The sequence below is a fragment of the Biomphalaria glabrata genome, chromosome 8 (genome assembly GCF_947242115.1).
Source record: "Biomphalaria glabrata chromosome 8, xgBioGlab47.1, whole genome shotgun sequence".
Lineage (NCBI taxonomy): Eukaryota > Metazoa > Mollusca > Gastropoda > Planorbidae > Biomphalaria > Biomphalaria glabrata.
Window position 1 is genome coordinate 17,379,868 of NC_074718.1, and position 23,008 is coordinate 17,402,875.

The 23,008-nt window shown below is 36.4% G+C and overlaps 2 protein-coding genes across 3 annotated transcripts in view; one reads left to right on the forward strand and one right to left on the reverse strand.

Annotated features, from left to right (window-relative positions):
• LOC106074118 (uncharacterized) overlaps positions 1–20,535 on the reverse strand; it is a 47,999-nt gene extending 27,464 nt beyond the window's left edge. Inside the window, exon 1 of one of the 2 annotated variants that reach the window (XM_056039275.1) lies at positions 20,290–20,535. The gene's annotated coding sequence lies outside the window, so the exon portion shown is untranslated. Of the gene's footprint in view, positions 1–532; positions 607–20,289 lie in introns of those variants that run through there. The other variant, XM_056039274.1, reaches the window with a different exon arrangement.
• On the forward strand, positions 16,026–20,296 carry LOC106053723 (uncharacterized). Its single transcript, XM_013209323.2, has 2 exons — positions 16,026–16,199; positions 17,163–20,296. The coding sequence occupies exons 1-2, from the start codon at positions 16,184–16,186 to the stop codon at positions 18,038–18,040; spliced, it is 894 nt and encodes a 297-aa protein (XP_013064777.2). The 5' UTR covers positions 16,026–16,183; the 3' UTR covers positions 18,041–20,296.
• Positions 20,536–23,008: the final 2,473 nt, after the last annotated feature.

A 23,008-nucleotide genomic window follows, 5' to 3' on the forward strand; every position in this document is an offset into this window, starting at 1 on the left:
AATAGAATACCAATACCATAGCTTTATTGGACAAGATAGCAGTAGACAGTGGACGAGACAAGCACATCTCGCACGACATTGCTTAACTACTATGACTACACACACACACACTGGACATGACCTTTCGTCACGCTGGACGCACGCAGAAAATAAACAACTCATTTACACTACAACAAGCTTCTATTTCATGCTTATGTAATTTAAAGTTGGACTGTTTGTAAAGTTAAGACTGTATGTGCATGTGTGTTGAGTAAGTGTTAAAATGAAAAAGTGCGGGAACTTAAAAGCTCTGGGGATGATTTTTATCTTAGGCTCCCTAGCTTAAAGATGTTCACACGACGAGCTAATACAGTCGCATAACAAAAAAATGATGTCATTGATATATTTCTAATATTTATCTTGCCCAACTTTAATGTAGCATAATTTTTTGTCCACCTAATAACTTTAATGTTTTGAATTTAGCCTAAAATTTTAGCGTTACCTTTTCTAAATCATTAGTGAATAATTAAAATATAATTAATCTAATATTTACCTCTCTGTGCACGTCTACAATAGTTTACTGTCGTGAAAAAATAATGTCACAATAAAAAATACCACGTAAAAAAGTCAAGATTTTACTAGAAAATAGAAAAGATAGCTGAAAAATGTTCCCTAAAATCATATCTATTTGTAGACTAGGCTATGAGACATGGTTATTTGGTTTGTGTGTTATTAAAAGCTGTGCGAATATTGGTAGACTGACGTAAGCGTGTAAAGAATGAGCAGATAAACACAATTGTTTTGAAAAAAAGATTGTGGTGTTAAACAGACAAATGATTTCATTCTTCGTGTTTAGATCATTGGTTACACAACTTCCTTTAGAAATCATGTCAAATATGAGCGGTAAAGCACCTGGCTTCACAACTTTGGACCTGGCTTTGAATCCTGGTGAAGACTGGGATATTTTTAATTTCTTGATCTTTGAGAGCCTCTAAATCCACCCTGCTCTTATTTTTATATGACATTAGTTGGGGAAAAAAATAAAGGTAGTTGGTCGTTGTGCTGGCCACATGATATCCTCTTTAACCGTGGGCCTTAGAAACAAATGACCTTTACATCATCTGCCCTATAGATAACGAGGTATGGAGAGGAAACTTTAGTTATAGTCCCATATATTAATATAAATAATAAAAAAAAAATACATATTGATGGTAGTTATAGTTGTGAATATGGGTTGTGACGTTGCCTTTCAAATGATATACCTAATTTGTTTAACCTGTGTTTCTAGTATTTAAAGATGAATAAAGTATTTCTTCTAGTCTGACATTGTCTCATTAATAAACAGAATAATAATTAATTAATTAATAAATAGTCAATGATTTGGATATATGTCCAAGTATGGCATTATGAATAGTATTATAAATATATAAGTTATTTGTTTAGTTTAAATTGTACAGATTTGAAAAAAAATCTATTTTTTTTTACAACATAGCATTGTCATTTTGAGAAAATTTGGTTATGTTGATTTGTGGTTAAAGGGAAGGAAATATTGTATTTTTTATGTAAAAGTAACATAAAGACTTAATATATGAATGACAATCGCTCCATGTCAGAAAGCGGATTCCTTTTGATACTTTTAAGGCGAGGTAATATGGGCTGCCTAACTTTAAAGAGTTATAAAACAAATAATTGATACATTTTTACCAACTACTAATTTACATTAATTCAGTATATATTCAAATAATATAATAATCATACTAAAGATAAGGTCAATTTGGGTATTACTTTTTGAATTTTTAAAAATAAAATAAATTAATTTTAGCATCCCATATCTCCTTGTTATGACAGAAAGGTGAGGTGACGGGGTCTAGAGACGGGAAGTATAAACTGGAGACTAAATTCTGTGTTCCTTCAGACTCAGTACTTTGCATTTCGAATATCGTAAATTATTTCGCGGATTTAAAAAAAAGTCAGAGCTCATTTATTTACTGCATTATTTTTGATATCTCGTGTGATTCTGGGTTTTATTCTATGAATAATCTCGATGATGCGTTGCTTGTATTATATGTTCACCGTCATACCTGTATATTTTAATTATGTTTATAGATGACTTAGTAGTTGGAAACCTCACATGGTTAGTTGACAACTCTTAAACCTCTTGTCAACTAGACACTCGGCTACTCAGTCCTTGCTAGTCACCTTGCCATGCTAGTCACTTTGTCATGCTAGTCACATTGCCATGCTAGTCACTTTGCCATGCTATTCACCTTGCCATGCTAGTCACTTTGCCATGCTAGTCACCTTGCCATGCTAGTCACTTTGCCATGCTAGTCACCTTGCCATGCTAGTCACTTTGCCATGCTAGTCACCTTGCCATGCTAGTCACTTTGTCATGCTAGTCACTTTGCCATGCTAGTCACCTTGTCATGCTAGTCACTTTGCCATGTTAGTCACCTTGCCATGCTAGTCACTTTGCCATGCTAGTCACTTCGCCATGCTAGTCAGCCCTTAGATCACGTGTGATTTGTCTCTACACTTTCCATAAAGTTCACTATTAACGCTGACGTTCATCCTCTCCTATGTTCAACACGATGATGAATAGACTTATACATTTAGTATTCCCACTGGACATAGGGTAGCAACTGACTCAATGATTATTTTTATTATCCCCTTGACCATACTTACATTGTATCTTAACCAATAAAACTTATGGCCTCCATTGCTTATCCCTAAATAAGACTATATATATCTTGCTTTGCTCTTATATTTGGTTTGTTAGTAATTTCTTTAAGATAAGATAATTTTATTGATCCAATCAAATGGAAATTCAATTTGACTACATTTGACAACATCAGCGTAACTACTGTACAATAACAGTATAGATGAAAAATTCGAGCAACATTGACACACGAAACACATACACATTCACAACCAGCGGTTTATGAATTTGATTTCTATGTACTTCTCGATGACGACATTTGATCTTGTAACACTCTGACCGAAAGTGGGATAAGGGAGTTTTTAAATATTTCTATTTTAGTCCTAATAGAAAGCAGACGACTGCTTCGTTTAGTTCTTATGTAACAGTGGTTTAATGGGTGCAGGTTGTCATTAAGAATCGAGAGTGTTTTGGAAAGGCATCTTTCATTAAAAAGCTCTTCGAGATGGTAGCTGTATTCGAGTGATATGCGATGCTTTTTTAGCGGCCCCGAAAGGGGAAAAGACGCTATTAGTTTTGTGTGAAATTTCTGTCCGTCTGTCCGTCCGTCCCGTTTAGATCTCGTAAACTAGGAAAGATATTGAAATTCGGACATCCCAATATTTTAGACCATTCAAAGTTCTGATGCAACGGCTACTTTTTTTTTTCTGAAAGCAAAAAATCTAATTTTTAAAATCAGTTATGCAAGTATTTTTTTAAAGAGAAAAAGCTTATTAGTATGCATTATAAGTTAGACCTAATTTAAAACAAATAGTAATCTTATAAACTTCATTTTCCATAACATTTATATTATTGCCCGAATTTATTATATTTTTGAGCATTCGAATAGTAGATTGATTAAGTAGCTAACACTTGAGGATTAATTCTGTGGATTATTTGTGTTTCTGTGGTTTATTTTGTGATTCTGTGGATTTTTGTGTGTTACTGTTTAGAGTGGACGGCGCGAGGGTTGTGTAGTAAAGTATTGTGTAGTTTGTAGTGTAGTTATCGTCTCTTTTCTGTCTCTGTACTTGTGATAAACCCTTGTAAAAATGTCAGTTAAGACATTTTTTATTGAAAAAAAGGACCTGGATGGTGGACTTGTCCACTCCCCAGGTACCTTGCTTCTAAAGCTGTCAGGCCAAGGGGCTGTTAAGGCCACTATGGCGAGCCTAATAGAGTGCCTGAAACTAACACCGGACGAAGTGAGTTCTCTCTATCGCTTCGAGAACCCCTTTGTCTGGTTCCTGGTCCCAACATCCGCCCGAGTGAGAACCCGTATACTAGGGAAATCATTCGGGAATGATAAGGACTTCAAGGTAGATGTCTGTACCTTAGAAGACGAAAAAATCAGGGTTACCCTTCACTGGGTAGCACCAACCATAAACAAATCAAAGATAGGAGAAATCTTTGGAGCCTTTGCAGAAGAAGGCTCCAAGATAGAGCCAATCAAGCTAGGCAACTCAGATAAGTGGGCGGCTTGGATCAAACTCCGCAAACAGACTGAACTCCCCCATTATATTCAGTTACGATATGAGGACGATCCGAGGACCTACAAGGTCCTCGTGACCATCCCGGGACGTAGACAACAGTGCTGGCATTGCGGACAGGACCAGCACTGGTCAAACCAGTGTCCAAATAGGGCGAACCCCAGACGGGACCAAAACTCCACAGAAGGTGCAAAGGAGGTAGGAGGGAAAATCTCCTATGCCATGGCCCTTAAAGGGGAGGGAGAGAAAAAGCAATCCGAGATTGATCAACAGCAAAAAAAAGATGGCTTCACAATGGTTGAAAGCAGCAAAGGAGGGGGAAAAAAACAAATAGAAGCTATGGGAGCTACTCCAAGTGGTCTCCCCCCACCTAACAGCCCTGAAAACAAATCTAAGCAAAGTAAAAAAATTAAAACATCCGGAGGGGCAAGTTCAGCACCCACCACCCCAACCAAAATAACAAGAAAGAGGGCCCTCTCTCTCTCTTCCTCATCAGAGGATCTAAACGAGGATCCCCGGGTAGAAGAGGAGAAAAGAGAGGAAGAACAGTTCAAGCTCGAGCTGAACTTTCCAGACTCCCCGTCAGTGCTAGTCATAGATGAGGGCGAGGACCCTAACACACATTCAAACACATAAACAACATAGCAACTCTTAAAGATAAAACGCATACACATACAATAGAATAACAAACACGCAAACCAATCTCACACACTCATGGCAGACATCAAAATTTTGACACTCAATATCAGAGGGCTTAACAATAAACACACATACATAGCACACCTCACAAGGAAATACAAGCCAGACTTTATCTTTCTGCAAGAGACCAACACACAGTTAGAGTACAAGGCCAAAAAAGCAGTCTCTCTTATGGGCCTCCGGGAGGGTTATTTTAGTTTAGGTAGAAAGCCACGAGGGACAGCCATTTTACAAACATCCAATAGGTTTTTAATCACACACTCATATCAAGACAATAGCGGAAGGATAGTAATAATTAGGACAAGCTCACAAAAACACACATACACGTTAGTCAACATTTATGCACCCGCTCAAAAAAAAGAAAAACACGAGTTTTTTGGAATGCTAAGTGACATTCTACACACTCAGTACGCAGGAGAAAATTTGATAGTAGGGGGTGATTTAAATTACATTGATTCCCAATTAGACAAGCAAAACACAAACACAGAGGGTCCTGCTCCTCGTGTAACAATTAAAACGCATGACTTTTTGGGGGGAGTCATCAAGGCTTTCCGGTTAGTAGATGCCTATAGAGAAGTAGAGGTCACGGGCCGGGTCACCACGTTCAGGGACAAGGCACACCAAATAGAAACACGGATAGATAGAGTGTATGTGCCAAGGGCGTGCGAAACAAAAAGTGTAACACATCTCATAGAGACGTTACAATATACAGACCACAAAGGAGTCTTAGTGGAACTGCTGAACCCAAAACTAAAAAAGAAAAAACAAAAAACACCGATCTGGAAATTTAACAACGACCTCCTAAAAGACCCGCTCTATTTAAAAACAATCGCAAACCTCCTCAAAAATATAATACATGACTCAAACACGCCCCATTTCAAAGTGACACAAATATGGACGCTAATTAAAAGCTCCATTAAGCAGCAAAGCCAAATACTGGCCACACTAGTTAACTGAAAAAGGAAAAAAGAAGAGGAAAGACTTAAAAGTTTACTAACACACGAAGAAGACGAAGCAGCCAAAACACATATACTAACACAACTAGAAGAACTATTTAACTATCAATACAAAGGAGCGGAATTGAGGTGCAAAAGTAAAAAAATAACCGAAGGGCCTAACAAACTTTTTTTATCAGCAGAACAAAACATTCAAATTGACAGAACTATTGACAACATTGTTGATAGTAAAGGAGAAATTATACACGACCTGGACAAAATAACAGACACATTTACGAAACACTTTACTAATTTGTATGACAAGGAACAGACGGACGACAACGCACAAAAATTATTTTTACAGAACTGCAAAGAAATACCAATTACAGAACAGATAGAGACAGACGCTCCCTTTACGCTAGACGAACTGAGGGCTGCTTTAGATACAACACAAAACAACAAATCCCCTGGCCCAGACGGTCTGACGTTTGAATTTTACAAAGCCTTTTTTCCCCAAATAGGACCCCTACTATTAAATCTATACAGCGACATGTTAGTGACAGAACAGTTACCTAGAGATTTCAACTTAGCATACATCACACTTCTACCAAAAAAACAAGAAAACAACACCTCACCTAGCGACTTTCGACCGATCTCACTTCTAAACACCGACTACAAACTCCTGACGAAAATGATTTTTTTAAGACTAAAACCCCTCATACCACACTTAATAGGACAGGACCAATACTGTAGCAACCCAGACAAAAACATCGACGAACTTAACCATTTTTTAAGAGACATTATATATTTCTGTAAAGACAAAGACTTGAAAGCAGCCCTCCTTTCTATTGACCAGGAAAAGGCCTTTGACAGAATAGACCATGATTACCTTTTCAAAATACTAGACAAGACGAAGATAGATGGAAGAATGAAGAAATACATAAAGCTAGTTTACACTGATGCCACAAGCAAACTCATAATAAACCAAACCCTTAGTGGCAGTATCCCTATTAGAAGATCTGTTAGACAAGGGTGTCCCCTTTCTCCCTTTTTATACACCCTTTGTCTAGAACCCCTTTTAGAAACCATCAGGCTAGATAGTGGAATCACGGGGATAAAAATCCCAGGCCCCACGCCCGTAGTTAAAGTTAAAGCATACGCTGATGACACCACCCTTTTTCCCTCCTCAGAAAAAGACATAGCCGCAATCATAGATAAGTTTATTCAATTTGGGAGGGCAAGCGGGTCAAAAATCAACATAAATAAATCTTGTATTATGGGATTGGGCAGGTGGGAAATCCCCTTAAACATCCCCTTTAACCTTAAAATAGAGAAGGCAATTAAAATATGCGGCATCACGTGGACAAGCAACCCAACATATTACCACACACAGCAGTGGGAAAATATTTTAAACAAAACCAAAAACACACTTAAAAGATTTCATTATACAGCAACTACTATATTTGGTAGAGCAATACTAGTAAACAACCTGGTCATCCCGAAGATAGTTTATTTAGCAAACATCACAGAACCTCCACCAACTTTTATTAACAATATACTACTACGGCTTAAGGTTAAATAAAATAATTCCAATAAAAAATGACACCCCACACCACTTTGGTACAAACACACATCCATTTTACAGATCCATATCAAGAATACTCCCCGGCAATGAACATCTAATACACAGTCAATTAAAAGACACATATACAACACTTAAGAAACAGTTACAAGAAAGATTATTCAATAGGATCAAATGGAGTAGAGAGTTAGGTGTAATAGATTTCAGAGACACTTTTATAAATCTACACAGCAAACACATTACACCCAAAGCCAGAGAAATAACATACAGACTAATCTTCGGGATGACCCCTGTAGGAAGTAAGAAAAGAAATGTACACACATGTGTTTTATGTCACACAGATAATGGTAACAATGAAAGCCATATGTTTTTAAAATGTAAAATATTTGATAATGTTAGATGCACTATGAAAGTCCTACTAGAGGCAAACTGTAACACCAATGTTAACCTTAACCTAGCTATTGTTTTAAATAAATTGCCTAAAATCAAAAGTAAGATGATTCATAAATTTAATCTAATAATAGTGAGTGAATACAGAAGTCTTGTGTGGCACAGTAGAATTAAAGTTGTTAATAACAATGTATCTTTAAATCCTTATAATCTAGAGTTAATATTTAGAAAAATAATTGAACATAGAATTGATAATTATACTGGTTAGATAGGAATTGTAATTATTGTATAATTTATTGCCCTTGACTAAATTGTCAGACCTCAGAGATAAAAATCTAAATACTGTAAACTGTAATCAATCTGTAAAGTTACTCTATTTGTATTATGTCAGTTAGTTTAAGAGGTTATGCGAGTGTGTGAGAGTGTGTATGTACCTGGGTTAAAGAGAGTTTGGGCTAAGAGATGCGGGATAGGAATCAAATTGAACTTTATTTATCTATGGAAAACTACAAAGAAACTGTCTTTTAAAGGGAAGTCAACACTTTTGAAGAATTATTTCTCCCTCGCGGTTACGTCCTCTTTGATCACATGATCGGAGAGCATGTCACAAGTCAACATCAAGTGTGTCTGTACAACACTCACAGAACACGACAAGCCCGTGGAAACGTTACAAGAACTCTATGACAATGTCTATATCTTAGCGGCAGCCTCATCCTAGACATACTAGGAAACAAAGGAACAAGAAAACAAGACGCAACTGAATGGAGCCTGCGAAGAGACTAGAAACAAAAATAACCAAAACCAATAATACTAAAGAATATAGACAAGGGCAGACAATTGAAAGTCAAGAATCTTTTATGAATAATGTAATAGTTTAAGACAAATTAACTATTTTTTATTTATTTATCAATTTTTTTTTTTTTTTTTTTTTTTTTTTTTTTTAAACCCCTCGTAATGAGAGAAAAAAGAATCCTTAATCGACACCCCTATCCTGAAATAATTTACACATGACCCTAACAGAACCCTGAACAATTGTGATACAGCAGCACCTTTGCTTGGTTAACTATCCCAGAACGATTCTAACAGACCCAAGGGCCACCTTGATGATGCTAGAGTAGCCCTCTTACATCTCAAGGAGACCTTTAAAAATTGTCGTGAGAGGGATTAACCTGTTCCCTGATCAGTCTTTTTAAATATACAAGGCAGCTGTATAAAACCTATATTAGCTTGCCTTGCCTAATTACTTGCTACTACCTGGGAACATAGCATTGCTACAAAGTCAATTTCAGGAAAGATTGTTAATGTTGCTGTGCAGCTTTGTTAATAAACTCATTTATGTAGAAGATTGTTACTGTTAAAGCAAAAATACTGAGGCCACTTATCAAGGAAGTCCTTTCTCTCTGTATTACTTTATAGAAAAGATATTGTTCTGTTGTGTAAAATTAAATATTATTATATGTCTAAAATACTATTTGACGAGACAGAATGGAGGCTTAGGATGAAATCAGTCACTTTTTCCTCTTCGTACTACCACCAAGAGCAATACATTATGTCCCCTTTAACCATAAAGTGACAATGACAATGCCAAGTGCTTAAAAGGAAACATAAACTAATTGGATACAATCACACTACAGATTTCCCTTTGTTTCGTTTAATTTTTTTTGGAAAATGTCTACAAGATAAGATAACTTAAATTCAGTTTGACTACAATTGAAGGCGTTGTCAACTAGTGGATATTAAATGAAGTGTAATTTCTTGACCACTATTGTTTTATTTTAATTTTTGAAAATGACTACAAATTAGTAGAAATTAAATGAATTGCAATTTGTTGACCACTCATGTTTTGTTTTTAATTTTTTGAAAATGACTACAAATTAGTAGATATTAAATGAATTGTAATTTCTTGACCACTATTGTTTTATTTTTACTTTTTGAAAATGACTACAAATTAGTAGATATTAAATGAATTGTAATTTCTTGACCACTATTGTTTTATTTTTATTTTTTTTTTTTTTTTTTTTTGAAAATGACTACAAATTAGTAAAAATTAAATGAATTGTAATTTCTTGACCACTATTATTTTATTTTAATTTTTGAAAATGACTACAAATTAGTAGAAATTAAATGAATTGTAATTTGTTGACCACTCATGTTTTGTTTTTAATTTTTTGAAAATGACTACAAATTAGTAGATATTAAATGAATTGTAATTTCTTGAAAAAAAAAAAAAAAAAAAAAAAAAGAATAGTAGATTGATTAAGTAGCTAACACTTGAGGATCTATTTCTGTGGATTACTTGTGTTTCTGTGGGTTTTTTTGTGATTCTGCGGATTTTTGTGTGTTACTGTTTAGAGTGGACGGCGCGAGGGTTGTGTAGTAAAGTACTGTGTAGTTTGTAGTGTAGTTATCGTCTCTTTTCTGTCTCTGTACTTGTGATAAACCCTTGTAAAAATGTCAGTTAAGACATTTTTTATTGAAAAAAAGGACCTGGATGGTGGACTTGTCCACGCCTCAGGTACCTTGCTTCTAAAGCTGTCAGGCCAAGGGGCTGTTAAGGCCACTATGGCGAGCCTAATAGAGTGCCTGAAACTAACACCGGACGAAGTGAGTTCTCTCTATCGCTTCGAGAACCCCTTTGTCTGGTTCCTGGTCCCAACATCCGCCCGAGAACCCGTATACTAGGGAAATCATTCGGGAATGATAAGGACTTCAAGGTAGATGTCTGTACCTTAGAAGACGAAAAAATCAGGGTTACCCTTCACTGGGTAGCACCAACCATAAACAAATCAAAGATAGGAGAAATCTTTGGAGCCTTTGCAGAAGAAGGCTCCAAGATAGAGCCAATCAAGCTAGGCAACTCAGATAAGTGGGCGGCTTGGATCAAACTCCGCAAACATTATATTCAGTTACGATATGAGGACGATCCGAGGACCTACAAGGTCCTCGTGACCATCCCGGGACGTAGACAACAGTGCTGGCATTGCGGACAGGATCAGCACTGGTCAAACCAGTGTCCAAATAGGGCGAACCCCAGACGGGACCAAAACCCCACAGAAGGTGCAAAGGAGGTAGGAGGGAAAATCTCCTATGCCATGGCCCTTAAAGGGAAGGGAGAGAAAAAGCAATCCAAGATTGATCAACAGCTAAAAAAAGATGGCTTTACAATGTTTTAAAGCAGCAAAGGAGGGGGAAAAAACAAATAGAAGCTATGGGAGCTACTCCAAGTGGTCTCCCCCCACCTAACAGCCCTGAAAACAAATCTAAGCAAAGTAAAAAAAATTAAAACATCCGGAGGGGCAAGTTCAGCAGCCACCACCCCAACCAAAATAACAAGAAAGAGGGCCCTCTCTCTCTCTTCCTCATCAGAGGATCTAAACGAGCATCCCCGGGTAGAGGAGGAGAAAAGAGAGGAAGAACAGTTCAAGCTCGAGCTGAACTTTCCAGACTCCCCGTCAGTGCTAGTCATAGATGAGGGCGAGGACCCTAACACATTCAAACACATAAACAACAAAGCAACTCTTAAAGATAAAACGCACACACACACAATAGAATAACAAACACGCAAACCAATCTCACACACTCATGGCAGACATCAAAATTTTGACACTCAACATCAGAGGGCTTAACAATAAACACACATACATAGCACACCTCACAAGGAAATACAAGCCAGATTTTATCTTTCTGCAAGAGACCAACACACAGTTAGAGTACAAGGCCAAAAAAGCAGTGTCTCTTATGGGCCTCCAGGAGGGTTATTTTAGTTTAGGTAGAAAGCCACGAGGGACAGCCATTTTACAAACATCCAATAGGTTTTCAACCACACACTCATATCAAGACAATAGCGGGAGGATAGTAATAATTAGGACAAGCTCACAAAAACACACATACACGTTAGTCAACATTTATGCACCCGCTCAAAAAAAAAGAGAAACACGAGTTTTTTGGAATGCTAAGTGACATTCTACACACTCAGTACGCAGGAGAAAATTTGATAGTAGGGGGTGATTTAAATTACATTGATTTCCAATTAGACAAGCAAAACACAAACACAGAGGGTCCTACTCCTCATGTAACAATTAAAACGCATGACTTTTTGGGGGGAGTCATCAAGGCTTTCCGGTTAGTAGATGCCTATAGAGAAGTAGAGGTCACGGGCCGGGTCACCACGTTCAGGGACAAGGCACACCAAATAGAAACACGGATAGATAGAGTGTATGTGCCAAGGGCGTGCGAAACAAAAAGTGTAACACATCTCGTAGAGACGTTACAATATACAGACAACAAATGAGTTTTAGTGGAACTGCTGAACCCAAAACTAAAAAAGAAAAAACAAAAAACACCGATATGGAAACTTAACAATGACCTCCTAAATGACCCGCTCTATTTAAAAACAATCGCAAACCTCCTCAAAAATATCTTACATGACTCAAACACACCCCATTTCAAAGTCACACAAATATGGACGCTAATTAAAAGCTCCATTAAGCAGCAAAGCCAAATACTGGCCACACTAATTAACTCAAAAAGGAAAAAGAAGAGGAAAGACTTAAAAATTTACTAACACACGAAGAAGACGAAGCAGCCAAAACACATATACTAACACAACTAGAAGAACTATTTAACTATCAATACAAAGGAGCGGAATTGAGGTGCAAAAGTAAAAAAATAACCGAAAGGCCTAACAAACTTTTTTTATCAGCAGAACAAAACATTCAAATTGACAAAACTATTGACAACATTGTTGATAGTAAAGGAGAAACTATACACGACCTGGACAAAATAACAGACACATTTACGAAACACTTTACTAATTTGTATGACAAGGAACAGACGGACGACAACGCACAAAAAGTATTTTTACAGAACTGCAAAGAAATACCAATGACAGAACAGATAGAGACAGACGCTCCCTTTACGCTAGACGAACTGAGGGCTGCTTTAGATACAACACAAAACAACAAAACCCTGGCCCAGACGGTCTGACGTTTGAATTTTACAAAGCCTTTTTTCCCCAAATAGGACCCCTACTATTAAATCTATACAGCGACATGTTAGTGACAGAACAGTTACCTAGAGATTTCAACTTAGCATACATTACACTTCTACCAAAAAAACAAGAAAACAACACCTCACCTAGCGACTTTCGACCGATCTCACTTCTAAACACCGACTACAAACTCCTGACGAAAATGATTTTTTTAAGACTAAAACCCCTCATACCACACTTAATAGGACAGGACCAATACTGTAGCAACCCAGACAAAAACATCGACGAAGTTAACCATTTTTTAAGAGACATTATATATTACTGTAAAGACAAAGACTTGAAAGCAGCCCTCTTTTCTATTGACCAGGAAAAAGCCTTTGACAGAATAGACCATGATTACCTTTTCAAAATACTAGACAAGACGAAGACAGATGGAAGAATGAAGAAATACATAAAGCTAGTTTACACTGATGCCACAAGCAAACTCATAATAAACCAAACCCTTAGTGGCAGTATCCCTATTAGAAGATCTGTTAGACAAGGGTGTCCCCTTTCTCCCTTTTTATACACCCTTTGCCTAGAACCCCTTTTAGAAACCATCAGGCTAGATAGTGGAATCACGGGGATAAAAATCCCAGGCCCCACTCCCGTAGTTAAAGTTAAAGCATACGCTGATGACACCACCCTTTTTCCCTTTTCAGAAAAAGACATAGCCGCAATCATAGATAAGTTTATTCAATTTGGGAGGGCAAGCGGGTCAAAAATCAACATAAATAAATCTTGTATTATGGGATTGGGCAGGTGGGAAATCCCCTTAAACATCCCCTTTAACCTTAAAATAGAGAAGGCAATTAAAATATGCGGCATCACGTGGACAAGCAACCCAACAAATAACACATACAGCAGTGGGAAAATATTTTAACGAATACCAAACGATCCTATCCCTTGTCTCATTACGCAATGATCCTATCCCTTGTCTCAGTACGCAATGATCCTATCCCTTGTCTCAGTACGCAATGATCATATCCCTTGTCTCATTACGCAATGATCCTATCCCTTGTCTCAGTACGCAATGATCCTATCCCTTGTCTCAGTACGCAATGATCCTATCCCTTGTCTCAGTACGCAATGATCCTATCCCTTGTCTCTTTACGCAATGATCCTATCACTTGTCTCACTACTCAATGATCCTATCACTTGTCTCACTACGCAATGATCCTATCACTTGTCTCATTACGCAATGATCCTATCACTTGTCTCAGTACGCAATGATCCTATCACTTGTCTCAGTACGCAATGATCCTATCACTTGTCTCAGTACGCAATGATCCTATCACTTGTCTCAGTACGCAATGATCCTATCACTTGTCTCAGTACGCAATGATCCTATCACTTGTCTCACTACGCAATGATCCTATCACTTGTCTCACTACTCAATGATCCTATCACTTGTCTCACTACGCAATGATCCTATCACTTGTCTCAGTACGCAATGATCCTATCACTTGTCTCATTACGCAATGATCCTATCACTTGTCTCATTACGCAATGATCCTATCACTTGTCTCATTACGCAATGATCCTATCACTTGTCTCATTACGCAATGATCCTATCACTTGCCTCAGTACACAATGATTCTATCACTTGTCTCAGTATGCAATGATCCTATCACTTGTCTCAGTACGCAATGATCCTATCACTTGTCTCAATACGCAATGATCCTATCACTTGTCTCACTACTCAATGATCCTATCACTTGCCTCAGTACACAATGATCCTATCACTTGTCTCAGTACGCAATGATCCTATCACTTGTCTCATTACGCAATGATCCTATCACTTGTCTCATTACGCAATGATCCTATCACTTGTCTCATTACGCAATGATCCTATCACTTGTCTCATTACGCAATGATCCTATCACTTGCCTCAGTACACAATGATTCTATCACTTGTCTCAGTATGCAATGATCCTATCACTTGTCTCAGTACGCAATGATCCTATCACTTGTCTCAATACGCAATGATCCTATCACTTGTCTCACTACTCAATGATCCTATCACTTGCCTCAGTACACAATGATCCTATCACTTGTCTCAGTACGCAATGATCCTATCACTTGTCTCACTACGCAATGATCCTATCACTTGTCTCACTACGCAATGATCCTATCACTTGCCTCATTATGCAATGATCCTATCACTTGTCTCACTACGCAATGATCCTATCACTTGTCTCACTACGCAATGATCCTATCACTTGTCTCAGTACGCAATGATCCTATCACTTGTCTCACTACGCAATGATCCTATCACTTGTCTCAGTACACAATGATCCTATCACTTGTCTCAGTACGCAATGATCCTATCACTTGTCTGGACCAGTTGAGGAAACTGGGGTGGGAAAAAGAAACGGATATCTGTGTGGATTTTACCGTAACTGGATTTTTAAAGCATTTAAGAAGAGGAAGCGACCTGAATTAGAACTCGTGGCTCACGCCTCCTCGGGCCGACATGCTAACCACTTTGCTAGTGAAGTACTTATGACTAGAGAAGATTGTAGAGTTATATTTAGTTCAATTTAGAGGGACGACAAATTTAGCTTATAACACCACTTGAGTCAAGAACAATATTTCTCTTATTTGAGTTACAAAAAAAGATAATTTATTACCAATAGTTGATTTAATAATTGCTTAACTTTTGTTTATTGATTCTTGCGTTGTCAGGTAAAATAAATAATTGTGCAAAATTTCAGCTCAAGCCGACATTGAGTGTTGGAGAAATAATATGTAAAAATGTTGTACCAGACAGATAGACAGAGTGAGTTGATATAAACTTTATAATAAAATGTGAAACTAACAAAATAAGTAGAGCATCCCTACTTCGTCGAAATTTACTTTTTGCAGTTGGGCTTTAAAGAAACCTTTAGGATAATTTAGGAAACACAGTATTGAATAAATCTGAAAGTATCTTAGATTTTCTATTTTATCACAATTTAATAGTGTTGTACTTTTTAACATGAGTCGTTAATACATTTGAATCTAATCAAAATAAAAACCATACTGATAAACTTTTTCCTTCCCGTTCGGTGTGGCTGATAAATTATCAATTTTTTTTTTGGGAGTGATATCACGAGGATAATGTCATGTTTAAAAAAAAACATAATATTTTCATTGTAGATAACCATTTTAAAAATTTTTATGATAGCTGATTTTTCACTTATTAAATCCATTTACAGATAACAAATATTATATAAAGACGTATGAATTTTACTTTGAGAGTGTTGTATGCTGCAAATTTATTCAGTTTTGTAAAAACTAAAACTAAAAAAAAAATTTTTCATTTAAGATTCAAACGACAAATGGTCTGCAGTAGGACATCGATTGAATGAAAAGTTGTATTGAGAACATCATTAAAATATGTCGAAATTGATAAGTAAGACACATATTTTAAAGTATTATAATTTTATCTATGATTATTTGTTTATTATTCAATTCAAATAAATATATTTTAAATTCAAAGGAACAATCTGTAAGTTTTTTTTCAAAGTTATTATAATATATTTTGACACATACTGCAATTGTTAAATAAATGGATAAGAATTAAAATGCAGATGCGGTGACTGAGCGATAAAGTGCTTGGCATCCAAACCGGGGTCCCTAGTTTGAATCCATTGTCTGCCATACTTTTTACTTTGTTTGTTTTATGCGAATGATAAACACTTTTTGAAAGTCACTTCGTCTGAAACACATAGGATATATTATAATACATTAATTAATGTTACAGTCTATGACTTACTAACATTATTTCATTAAGTTCTTAACCTTCACATTGTCTTGTTTTTATTTTATTTCGTCTTTTGTGATGTTTTATCTCTTTCATGGCGCGAGTATACAAAACCTGCTAACATACGCAATAACTTGTTGGCAAGGCAACGCTTCATCTAAACTGTTGCGCCGCCTAGAAAACATCATGTATTTTTTTTTAAAGATATAGAATAATTTTTGAAGTAACTGTTAAAGTTGTAATATTTATATATGACGTTGTGTGTGACCCAACAAAATAGCGCAAGACAAAATAGCGCGGACTTATATATTATGTGTATAAAAGTAACTTATTATAAGTAATTTAATGTCCTGGGCAGCATTTTTGTTATTGTCTCTATATTTTTCAATATTAATAGATCTGAAATTATGCCATATTTGCAGAGAACGAGAGTTCTTAAAATTTTATATCATTCCCTGAAGTTGTACACATTGGTAAAAATTGAGTATTATTAATGTATTAACTAAACAGATCAAGACATTAAAGAGACTTGATATATGTAATAAATATCTATTGATTGAATTAACACATTATGTTTTAATTATTAGATCAGTTGTATTTACTTTTCTCCAGTTGATCATGAAACTCAGGAGTCAGAAGGTGGAGAAGATGATCTACACAAATATCTTGTTAACTGTAAGAAGAATCCAGGTCATGTACAGTTTATACCTGTTGATACATTCACCTTGCAACATTTACCCGAAGGTCATCAAGATAATGATTTATTTGAGCTCATCAAAGCTACAGCTGACCTGACAGTTAGAGTAGATGTTAAAATGATCACTTCACCAAAGTGGAGGAGAGGAAGTGGAAGTGTGTGGTTTGTAAATAAGTTTCATGATGGAGTCATACAAGATGGAGTTCATGGACATACTGACTACACAAAGTGTTGGTGTAGAAAATGTCAAGATTCAAATTCACCCAGCAAAGTCTGGTGGGAATTTTCTGTGTACACAGCTACACATGTGATTTTTGATGTTCAGGAAAACCAGACTAGCTTAAGATTGTTTTATGACAGAGACGATAGTCCAGTGATCAGTGTTAACGATGTCAGAGTTGTAGATAAAGACATCAATTCTGATCGTTGTGAGTTGAAATGTGTGACATGTGACAGAAATATTGGCAATAAATTATTGAAAATGTGTAAACTTTATGAAAATATCTGGAAAAATGTCTTCACCAGATACTCCGCCTCTAAATCTAAACATAGAATAAACTTTATAGTGTCACATCCCCATGGTTGTTCGAAACAGGTCAGTGTTGGTCAATGTAAGGACAGACTAGAGGAGGGAGATGGAACTAGGTTTACTTATACAACTTGCACGTGTCCAGGAAGTAGTGGAGCACATGTCCAGTGTATTGGGTATGATGGTGACTGGTTGTGGTATAATCTAATCCACTGTGGAAATTTACATTCTGGATTAAATGGTAGTGCATTCGGTTATCACTAGATATTTGTTCATCTTGTTAGATCAAAAGTTAACTTACAACATGGTCATCCTTTTTTATATTTACATTTGACATTTATTTTAGGATTAAAAAAAATAAAATTTAACATTTCTGAATCTTAACATAAATCAATTAATTTCATTTCTCCATATATTTTTTAACTCATGTTCAAAATCATTTTATAATATAATGTAATTAAGTATTATCATGATATTAATTTTATTTTAAATATTATATATGAATAAATATATGATTGAAAATATTAACAAAATTATTAATATCTCATAACTATTGGTCTGTATTTCTTTAAATAAGCATAAAAATGCATGCTAACAATTATTAAAATTAAAAAGTATAATTTGTAAAAGTAACTAAAATAAAAATTGTCAAATATACAATTCATTATAAAATATTTGAAAAAAAGTTCTTCAATTTTTTCACAAAATTACAAATGCTCCCTTCATTATTCTACATTAGGGCCAGTCTAAGCCTTACACGAGTGCAGAGGAAATCACTTTTTTTTCATCACCATTAAATTACGATTTACAGTCAATTGTTTTTCTAGTAGAGAACTAAATATTTTGAATACACAGTTGTTATGAGTTTCAAACGTTATGTTAATTTTGTCAGCAAATTACATTTGTAACGATTAGGCTGTTAAAAACATTTCAGATTAGCTTTCATCCTAGGTTTAGACCGACCTTTTGGTTAAAAGATCCAACTACTGCTACAGAGAGGAAGAAACGTTATTTGAGATATGCCTGGCACCAGACTTACAGAAATTCACTTGGACAGAATTCTGTTCCAGATACGCATTACGTACAACCTCATGGCTTGTAAACATGTCATTATTTAAACAAACAGCTAGCATTACACACCGGCTTATTTGTTCCCAAGCTATAGGGCCTATATTTCTAAAAGCCTCCCCTCCTTTTTAAAAGCTCTTATCAACTGACTCTGTCTGTCTGTCTGTTTGGTAAAAAGTTTGTGCATGTTATTTCTGCTACACCCAATCTCGGATCAAGTTGAAATTTTGCACAATGATTTCTTTTACCTTAGCAAACAATAATTATTATCTATTTATTGTTAGACTAAATATAATTGCATGAATGATTGACGCCAGTTCTAGCGATTTAGAAAATGCTTAATATGCGTCATATCTTACGTCGTCATTTAAAGATCTAGACCTTAAGCTATTTTTATAGTTATTTATTGCTAGTCGAGATAAAATAGCTTCACCTCCAATGAGCCGTATTAAACTAATTTCCTCCCCAAAACACACACAATTTATATGTGAACATTCTTTGGATTTTTTATGTTAGATATAAAATTCATATTTCTAGACTGTTACTGCTAGGAACCTTGTAAGGGCCGCCACTCCAGCAACGGGTCTCTGATGAAGGCCCCTTTGGTGCAACCTTTGATAATTATATTTTTTAAAAAAAGCTCACCGAAGTAACCTAAATGGGACCAGGTTTATTACCGTTTTCCTTACACTAACAGACGTTTCCATTAGCGCGCCATGCTGGAACCACAAGAGTTATAATATGCATGTGTTCCTTTCCTTTTTCACAAGACGTAACAAATATAATATACTAGAAGTAGTGCTACATTAGTGATATTTTACATAGAGTTTAGAATAAATCTATTTTTAGATTAAATTGCCTTAAGAAGTCTTTTGAAGAGGAAATTCACAAATCATACTTAGTTTTTTTTATTATTATTATTATTGAAAATGGCAAGTACGGAACCTTATATATCTAGGCGTTATCATCAACAACAAGCTTTCATGGAAAGACCACCTTCGAACTCTGACAAAGAAAACAGCCCAGCGAATCTTTTTTCTATACAAACTCAACAGTTTTAAATTAAACAAGAAGATCCTTGAGACATTTTACGGCGCGACTGTACAAAATCTGCTAACATACGGAATAAGTTGTTGGCAATGCAACGCCTCATCTAAACTGTTGCAACGTCTAGAAAACATCATTAAAAAAGCATCAAAAATTACACTCACAACATTACCACATTAAAAAGAACTTTTTGAACAAACGTGCCTAAGAAAAATCGAAAAAATCTTGGAAGACAACGGCCATCCGCTCCATCAGAACTACGCCAGGTCGTCGCGAAGTGGGCGACTGCTGTCAATCAAAACAAGAACGGAGCGGTACAAAAACTCGTTCGTACCTCACTCGGTCAGACTCTATCACCGCCACTCATTGATCAGGGAACATGAAATGCACCAAGATACCTGTTTGTAGTCGCTGAATGAACTCTTTATGTTGTCTGTTGTATTTATGTGTATTTTTCTGTTGTGTTGTCTTTATATGAGAAACGAGTCCTTGTAATCACAACAAATTTCCGTAAGGATCAATAAAGCAGTCTTAGTCTTAGTCTTAGTCTTAAGTTTTTTTCCAGAAAGATTTACAGTCTTACAATAATCTTCGGGAATTCCATTTCTTAAGAGACAAAAAAAAAAGCGATATCGGAAATTTCTGTATTGACATTTTTATTGTAACGCACACTGCATTGCGAGGCAGTGGCGTAGCTACCAATGTGCGGGTGGTGCGGGCCGCACAGGGCACCAAGTGGAGAGGGGCACCAAAATTCCCCCAATGTGTATTAATTTCCTATTTCCCTGAGCGTTTCAGTAAAAACGACTAATTGTATGGACACGAACAAACATAAACTACTGTATTTTAAACATGAACTAACGATTTATAAACTAGTCATGTCGTAATTTTGTTTCATCTCCTTGACTATTTCTTCAATACAATGTAAGCTATAGAACAGTTTGTATCTAATTTACTAGATTTATTTCGGACACACGGTACATGTTGTTACTACACTGATCGATGCTCTGTAATATAAAGAAGAAGAAGAAGATAGGCCAACTTTTTTTTTACTTCATTGTTTAGTCCATTGGTTTAATCTAGATATAGAGTTTACAAATTTATTACTAAACTCTAGCTCTAAACAATTGTCTTAGTTTATTCATTTCTTTACAATTTTTTATAGTTTAATTTTGGAAATAATTCTATTGTAATGTCAATATTTTTAAATAAGCTAGCCTTTGTTTTCTACGAGTTTTTTGTTTACTAACTAGTTAATTGTAATACTGTAACGTAAACAAAATGATGAACAGTGCTCAAGACTGACTAGTCTGGCTGGCGCCTCAAAACTCTTTTAAGCTCAGACGGAGAAATCGGCATCTCTGGTTCTGTCCGGTCTGGGTAGACTATAAGGGCCCCATACCCAGATCTATCGTCCCTCATTACCGACTTATCCGTATAACAAAAAATGGCATCTGATAGGTAGGACACTAATGTAGCTGATGCCAAGTTTGGAGTATGGCAGGTGTTAATCGCCTCTTGGTGGCACCCTCTTGCCCTATAAGGGACATGTTTATTTGTGGGGCCGGAATCTCCTCCACGGAGGGCAAGTACTAATTCTTCTAATAGGAATTCTATCAGTGGAGAGCCCAACTGATTTTGACAAAGTGGCCGCAATGTGGAGGAACGATCGCATTTTTATGCGGTTCCTCTCTCTCCACTGTTGCACTAAGATTGTGGTGGCTAGCCTAGAGTCGCCCCTTTTGTAGTGCTCGTAGGCAATAAGTATCGCCCTCTCTCCTTAAATGTAAATGGGACACGTTTGTTAAGATTTCAGCATCGTTTGTTGGGGCTTGTCCGAAAGGTGCCACAAATAAACCTTAGTGCCTGTGATTATACTCGGGCGAGTGATTCGTGGGCAGTTTTACTAGCATATACTTGAACTGTATAGCTGTACTCAATTTGTGATCTGACTGCCCCTAAGTACAATGTGCGTAGCATGTCAGCTTTGGCACCCCACTTTGTGCTGGCCAGCTTTCTTAGTAACGCTAACTTCTCTGAGGCTTTTCTTTCAACTTCCTGGACGTGCTGGAACATTGACAACTTTCTGTCCATGTTTACCTCGAGATATTTTGGCGTGTTTTCACGTTGGAGTCGCAGCCCACCGAGTTTAAGCTCGAATGGAGCCTTAAGAATGTCGATCCCTAGGCTGAACAGGGACCAGGTTGTTTTGGCAACGTTTCTCTGAATCTGTCATTTGTCACAATACGAGGAGATGGTTTGGAGGTCTGCTTGTAAATGCCGCCTGTGTTTGGTCGGCTTTCTTCCCGGTTGACCAGAGGACAATGTCATCCGCATAAAGTAGTTTCTTTGACCGCAGTGAGGTGCGTTTCTTAAATTTCTTAAGTCTAAAGAAGCATCGAGACAATTTCAAGTCACATCATTGCCAGAGTCCTATAGGCAAGCTGTTATTGGTACGAATAAACAGAACAACTAAAAGCAACAAAGCAAGATGAGACGGTTATCATTGAATCCAGAAAAAAAAAAGATGAGGCCGACATCCTGAATGATGAAAAAGAAGAAAATACTTCAATACCGCAAGTTCTAGAGACTAAAGGACAGCACACAAGCATGCCTTTAATACACTCCTCAAAAATTCATACTGAAGAAGCTGAACCATTAAACAGTGTAAACAATACAGAAAGCAGGATAATAAACTCTAGACTGAACGACATTTAGATAGGCCTGATGTCATCACAGATAATATTCGCATACACCTTGTCACTCAAGGTTCTGAAACAGTTCAGCGTATGGACAGTCAATTCAGAGAGGTGTATAGACATCAAGAATCAGCAAAAGAAAAGACTAGAAAGATTTCAAAGGCTTGGTTTTTCCGGCAAATGTCAAACGGCGAGAAAGTTCTTAGAAAGTGGATGTGTTATTCGCCAAAAAAAGAATCCTTATTTTGCTTTCTCTGCATACTCTTCTCAACAAGATCAAGTACCAAATCTTCATTTAAATCCAAAGATGGATTCAATGACTGGTGGAGGTTATCCCCGAAAACAGAAAAACATGAGATCAGCAGAGCTCACATTCAGTCGTCGCTTTCTTGGAGGGAACTTGAAGTTCGCCTGAGAG